Source organism: Salmo salar, chromosome ssa14 (assembly GCF_905237065.1).
Source record: "Salmo salar chromosome ssa14, Ssal_v3.1, whole genome shotgun sequence".
NCBI classification, from domain to species: Eukaryota; Metazoa; Chordata; class Actinopteri; order Salmoniformes; family Salmonidae; genus Salmo; species Salmo salar.
In genome coordinates this window covers 37619536-37626652 of record NC_059455.1, presented here as the reverse complement: position 1 = coordinate 37626652, position 7117 = coordinate 37619536, and the positions used below count along the sequence as shown (strand labels likewise).

Sequence of the window (7117 nt, the reverse complement as noted above, 5' to 3'; positions counted from 1 at the left end):
TGGTCTGTAGTTGTTGACATTGGAGGGATCGAGTGTAGGTTTTTTGAGAAGGGGTGCAACTCTCGCTCTCTTGAAGACGGAAGGGACGTAGCCAGCGGTCAAGGAAGAGTTGATGAGCGAGGTGAGGTAAGGGAGAAGGTCTCCGGAAATGGTCTGGAGAAGAGAGGAGGGGATAGGGTCAAGCGGGCAGGTTGTTGGGCGGCCGGCCGTCACAAGACACAAGATTTCATCTGGAGAGAGAGGGGAGAAAGAGGTCAAAGCATAGGGTAGGGCAATGTGAGCAGGACCAGTGGTGTCGTTTGACTTAACAAACGAGGATCGGATGTCGTCGACCTTCTTTTCAAAATGGTTGATGAAGTCATCCGCAGAGAGGGAGGAGGGGGGAGGGGGAGGAGGATTCAGGAGGGAGGAGAAGGTGGCAAAGAGCTTCCTAGGGTTGGAGGCAGAGGCAGAGCTTCCTAGGGTTAGAGTGGTATAAAGTGGCTTTAGCAGCAGAAACAGAGGAGGAAAATGTAGAGAGGAGGGAGTGAAAAGATGCCATGTCCGCAGGGAGGCTAGTTTTCCTCCATTTCCGCTCGTCTGCCCGGAGCCCTGCTCTGTGAGTTCGCAATGAGTCGTCAAGCCACGGAGCAGGAGGGGAGGTCCGAGCCGGCCGGGAGGATAGGGGACATAGAGAGTCAAAGGATGCAGAAAGGGAGGAGAGGAGGGTTGAGGAGGCAGAATCAGGAGATTGGTTGGGGAAGGATTGAGCAGAGGGAAGAGATGATAGGATGGAAGAGGAGAGAGTAGCAGGAGAGAGAGAGTGAAGGTTGCGACGGCGCAATACCATCTGACTAGGGGCAGAGTGAGTAGTGTTGGAGGAGAGCGAGAGGGAAAAGGATACAAGGTAGTGATCGGAGACTTGGAGGGGAGTTGCAGTGAGATTAGTAGAAGAACAGCATCTAGTAAAGATGAGGTCAAGCGTATTGCCTGCCTTGTGAGTAGGGGGGACGGTGAGAGGGTGAGGTCAAAAGAGGAGAGGAGTGGAAAGAAGGAGGCAGAGAGAAATGAGTCAAAGGTAGATGTAGGGAGGTTAAAGTCACCCAGAACTGTGAGGGGTGAGCCATCCTCAGGAAAGGAACTTATCAAGGCGTCAAGCTCATTGATGAACTCTCCAAGGGAACCTGGAGGGCGATAAATGGTAAGGATGTTAAGCTTGAATGGGCTAGTGACTGTGACAGCATGGAATTCAAAGGAGGAGATAGACAGATGGGTCAGGGGAGAAAGGGAGAATGTCCAATTGGGAGAGATGAGGATTCCAGTGCCACCACCCCGCTGACCAGATGCTCTCGGGGTATGCGAGAACACGTGGGCAGACGAGGAGAGAGCAGTAGGGGTAGCAGTGTTTTCTGTGGTAATCCATGTTTCCGTCAGCGCCAAGAAGTCGAGGGACTGGAGGGTAGCATAGGCTGAGATGAACTCTGCCTTGTTGGCCGCAGACCGGCAGTTCCAGAGGCTGCCGGAGACCTGGAACTCCATGTGGGTCGTGCGCGCTGGGACCACCAGGTTAGAGTGGCAGCGGCCACGCGATGTGAAGCGTTTGTATGGCCTGTGCAGAGAGGAGAGAACAGGGATAGACCGACACATAGTTGATAGGCTACAGGAAAGGCTACGCTAATGCAAAGAAGATTGGCATGAAAATTAACTAAACAACTGAGGAAGCGAGAGAGCAGTGCCTCTCTCACTAACAATTCACTGAAACACTAAAACACTAAAATATAACTTTTCTAGCTTCCACTTAGAAATTATTTCTATGTTTAAGTTCTAGTTTTTCTATTTCTATGTTGGGATTGTTTGGGTTGATCTCTGATCCTCGTTGCCTCTGATTAGAGTTCATATATAAGTAGGGGTTTTTCTCTCCCTGTTTTGTGGGTTATTATCTTTTGAGTAGGGTGTTTCCTCTCTGCGTCACGGTTTGTTGTTTTTGTGTTTTCAAGTATTTAAGTGTATTGCATTTAGTTTCACGTTTAATAAATATGTGGAACCACAAACACACTGCATTTTGGTCCGATCCTTCAAACAGCCGTGACACCTGTGACGTTGTGACGTGCGACATATGCTTAGCTTCTTGAAACGGGTCATAAATGTCCCCCCCCTCATCAATACCCTCCTTTCCTTGTGGATGGTCATGTGTATCCTACCTGAGTCCTTGAAATCTGCCACACCCACTTTGAATCAGCTTTTGTTTTGTAGGACGAGAAAAGCATGCACACATTTAAAAACAATATGTGACTTATCGTATTATCTATACAATGTCTTGCACATCAAACTTAATTTGTTTTGCTGACTTGTGAGTGGAGAAGTAGAACCTCTCCTCATTTACCTTTGACCTTTTTCAAAAGGAGGCGAGAGAGGACGGAAGAGAGATGACGCAAGAGTTGTGTAAATGCCATTGTACTGGTTATGTGTCTGTAGGCTACAAGAATCTTCCCTGTGGCTCAGTTGGTAGAGCATGGTGTTTGTGATGCCAGTATGGTGTTTGCAACGCCAGGGTTGTGGGTTTGATTCCCACAGGGGGCCAGTACAAAAAAATGTATGCATTCACTACTGTAAGTTGCTCTGGATAAGAGTGTCTGCTAAATGACTAAAATGTTTAAAAAAATTGAATGTGATGAGTCATTTCGCAAACAAAGGACTCTTTTTGAACAGATCTTTTTGGGGAAGGTTGAAACCGAATCACCTGTGTAAAAGAAGTAATTTGGATTCCTGGTTTGCGTATTGCTACTACTGCTTCTTGATCATCTGCAGATAAAAGCATTAGTTGAAGATGGTTATTCCTCACTGCAGGAACAATGGAAAGTAAGGAGAGAGCCTCATTCTGGTCCACGCATTTTTTCAGCAAATTGTTTTTTGCAGGTCACCTAATAATTTCATCAGTTAAACTGTATTTGAACTCACATGTCATGGTCTCATGTCATGGCAGGCAGCTTTTAGGGTTTACATGAAATGTCGCAATTTTTTTGCTGAACTAAGTGCTGTTTGGAGCTAAATTAATTGTTCTTCAAGCTGAGTGGAGCCAAATAATCCGGCTCACCGAAAAGACTCGGAATGCCCATCCCTACCACTAGAAGCATGGCTTTCATTTCTATAGAAACTCTGACAGACCCAGCGCATTACATTCTCTGCATTCTGAAAGTGAAAGGCACTCTAGCGATAAGTTTCATTTCTGATGAAACATGAGTGACGCAGTGATGTTGTAGATCAGCCTTGGTAAAACTCTGTTTTTCTGACCCTTGTCTTGTATCTGCCCTGTGTACTGGTTATGTGTATGTAGGCTACAAGAAGCACCTTTTAGTTCATTTCAATCTTGGGTTCTGTTGACAAAGAAGAGAAACAAACACAGTAAAACTAGATTTTGGTGGTAGGCTGCACAAGAAGGTGAGTGACATTTTTTATTGGGACTCATTTGTTTTGTTTTGATGTGAGGACTTATTACATCATATTACAGTATTGATCATGTTTACAAGTTTCCAAATGTTATTTTGGAAAACCTCATCGTACATATTGGGACATATTGGTCTGATATAGTTACAGTTCACTCCAAAATAAAAGTTTGTCAGATATCTTTTGACATTTTTAGTGCTAACAATTTCAGACCTAGCATTTTTTGGGAGTCCTAAAACGTTAAACCTATTGCCAACCACAAGAAATAAGCTACTGATACAGACTATACATACCGTGTAATGTGAGGACTTATTACATCGTATTACATTATTGGGACATAGGTCCGATATAGTGACAGTTAACTTCAAAATGAAAGTTAGTCAGATATTTTCTGATGTTTTGTGGAGAGTCCTAAAACTTTTAACGTATTGCCGAGCACTAGAAATAAGTTACAGATGTATTTATTTATTTGTTTATTAATTTATTTAATAAATGTGCAAATGTTTACACAATATTTATTTTGTCACAGGCTGGCCATGGTTGGAAGGGGATTCCTGGGTTGTTTCATCTTGTGTCTGTCTCTGGCCTCAGTATGCGCTGTCAAAGGAACCCTTAAATCAATAGATGATCTCAAGGGAATAGAGTTTGGTCACACCTCTCCTCGGCACGGCCTCATGCTACTCCACTGGCTAGCCAACAACATTTACAATGACAACAAAGGCAACATGAGACTCAATTTCAACCCAGCCAGGAGAGACTATGGCTTTCATTTCTATGGAAACGCTGATAATCCCCATCTATTACCTATTCTGCCCTATCAACGTGGAAATTACTACTCACTAGGGAATCTTGCTGACAATAACAACAACAATGATGCTTTGGCACTTCCTGATTATGTAACTCAAAGATTCTACAACTCAAGGGGACCTGAGAACAACAGGGACAGGGTCATACTCAGAGTTAGGGATGAAGGGTCCAATCAGTTCATAGTAGACGAGGTCTATGTCACACAGCACTATCCACGAAATGAAAACAGAGGAAGTGCCTATGATCCAGACAATACATACCGTGTCAATGTCAGCCTCCTTAGACAAATCCAAAGTCTACCAACCATTAACCTAAATTATATTCTACAAACATATAATGTAGAGATCAACGACAATATTCTGGAGCATCTGCAAAACACCTGGAGAGACACACCTGGTCTGGCACTTCTTCTGGCTATTGTATTGTACTTTACACGTCCCAAAACCTTAATTAAGGACCAAGCGTTTGGTTTAATATTACAATCCAAGAGGGTCATGGAGGATAAGGATAATACATTGATTAAGCTTGAGGTGAAAACCACAAATAGAGGAAAAGCCAGGATCATCTGGAGTGGTATCCCCAAGAGGCTATTGGACCAGGGCGTAATGGTGGTTCTTTATAAGAGCAATAACCCTGACAGTAAGAGCGAGCTAGACAGATCATCAGTTGGGGGCAAAGCCTCTGGAAGCTATAACACCTCAGTACCCCTTAACCCTGGTCTCCAGGTCAGGCTCCATAAGGAGGTAAAAACATGGTGGAATTACTTGGGATTTGGGTCTCCAACTGGAGAGGAGATCTGGAGAGGTTCTGAGTTTCACGATGCCAACAGAGAGATTCCTGTTGATATTAACGGACATGACGCCAGTCTGCAGCTCTTTGTGAAGGATGGAAAGGCCTGCGCTCGTCTGTACGTAAAGAGGTCCTTCACTGACTGGAAGAAAACGTTTAATAACTCCTGGGTTGGGTTCTACTCTTCTGCAGGCACCCTGGATCATAACACCTGGCAATGGGCTGTAAAGTTCTCTGAGGAAAGCCGCTCTGATTGGGCAGGTATACGTGGGTGTAATGTCTATGTGTATGAGTCTAGTATGACCATGTCTCCTGGGGTCCAGGCCAGATTCATACTGGAGAAATCTGGGGGTGAAAAGGCACGCACTCCACCCTGGGAGAGATTTGTCCAGGGGTGAGCTCACCTGATAACATGATCTATGATGTTGATATTCTCATTTTTAACTGCTTTTGTAATTGCTTTTGTTAATGTTTAACATTTATGTACCCTGCTTTTCATTTGGTTTATTTTAATTGCTAATCTGTGTGAAGTGTAAAAGAGAATCTGTTCCCAAAAATCCCTTCTGTTCCTCTTTCTTTGCTATTTTGAGGGGATGACTACGAGCTGTTGGTGTGGGTAGGTGGCTTGACCTGTCCTCATGACAAATCATTCAGTACATTACTTTTTTTTTCCTCTTTATGATTCATCATGGGCTGGAGATCTTTGTAGGGAAAGTTTGGATACCTAGCCAGTTGCACAACTGAATGCATTCAACTAAATGTATATTCTGCATTTTATCCAAACCCTCTGAATCCACGTCGTCGGTGTCTGGGGAGCAGTTGTTGGGGGTTAATTGCCTTGCTCAAGTGCAGAACAAAAATGTTTTCCACATTTGCGGCCTGGGGATTCAAACAAGTAACCTTACTGGGTTGCTGGCCCAATGCTCCTATCCGCCATGCTACCTGCTGCATTTGTGTTGACTGTGTTTGTTGTTTCTGTTTGTGTTTTGTGAAAATTCAATGAAAATATAATCACAAAAAAAGCTACATGATAAATTCAAGATAAAATATAAAAAACTAACAAAATGGTGGAGTTTTTCTTATCCCAGGATCCACTCTTGAGCCCTTCAATGATATGCTCGTGGAAGATGAGTGTGAACATCTGACTGGAATTATGCAGGAGCTGGACAGTGGTGATTTTGCACAAATCTCATATCAGTAGTCAGTCACTGAAGTCGGTCTACAGTGGTTTCCATACCTATTCACACTATGGTTTGCAAATGGAATCAGCCATGACCCACCAGCCAGTCCTGAACCACCATTTAGGAAAGTGAAATACATAATGTAACCCCTTTGAACCCAAATCCCCCTACCAATGCAGCAGGGGGTGGCACCTAAAAAGTGACATACTGTAGGTGTGGTTATACTTGTGTAAGCTCCCTAAGCTAATGCCTATGCTTAAGCTTAGCAGGTTAACACAGTTTTGTGGCCTGCAGGAGACCTAGGCTAGAAACCAGTCTTTTTATTTGGTGCAGTGACCTGAATAGGTAGTCGTGTGGAGGTGGTGAAATGGGTGGTGGAGCATAACCAAGAAGGTTCTGTATGTTTAGTAACCTAAAGAGGCTAGAGTGACAGGCCAGTAATGGGAAGGTTGTCAGTTCAACCCTGGGTCTCTTGTTACCTTGTTGAACTATGGCGCCGCATGTACTGTAGCCTAGAGGTTGGAGGGGAGGCTAACATCTGGGGGGTTGCTTGTTTGAATCCTGGGGCTGATGGAAAAAATCTGGTGGAAGTGAACCTGCAATTGGAGGGTTGCTGGTGTCTATTCCTAGATGCCATCTCCTGCCGTTGTGCTCTTGAGAAAGGCACAACCACAAAACGATTCTAAAGTGTAGTCTTCTTCTTTATCTTTGGGGAGCTAACACAAGTCTCACACAAGGTCACTCATCATGATACACAGCCTGTTGTGTGTATATTGTGTCAGGGATTGGGTAATGTGACATCAAAATTACAAGTTGCATAATGGCTAAGTAAAAATGTGTGTGTGTGTGTGTGGACGTGTTTAGCTATTCTTGTGGGGACCAGAATTCCCACAAGAATAGTAAACAAACAAAGATTT

At 44.1% G+C, this 7117-nt stretch overlaps 1 protein-coding gene and 1 long non-coding RNA gene across 2 annotated transcripts; one reads left to right on the top strand and one right to left on the bottom strand.

Moving 5' to 3' along the window:
* The first annotated feature begins 3127 nt into the window (after positions 1-3127).
* On the top strand, positions 3128-5579 carry LOC106596867 (uncharacterized). The gene is made up of 2 exons (XM_014188117.2): positions 3128-3417; positions 3953-5579. The coding sequence occupies exon 2, from the start codon at positions 3960-3962 to the stop codon at positions 5415-5417; it is 1458 nt and encodes a 485-aa protein (XP_014043592.2). The 5' UTR covers positions 3128-3417; positions 3953-3959; the 3' UTR covers positions 5418-5579.
* Positions 5580-5598: 19 nt separating this feature from the next.
* On the bottom strand, positions 5599-6084 carry LOC123726698 (uncharacterized). Its single transcript, XR_006758814.1, has 2 exons — positions 5962-6084; positions 5599-5649 (listed from the first exon to the last, which is right to left on the bottom strand). It is a non-coding gene; the product is annotated as an uncharacterized lncRNA (long non-coding RNA).
* Positions 6085-7117: the final 1033 nt, after the last annotated feature.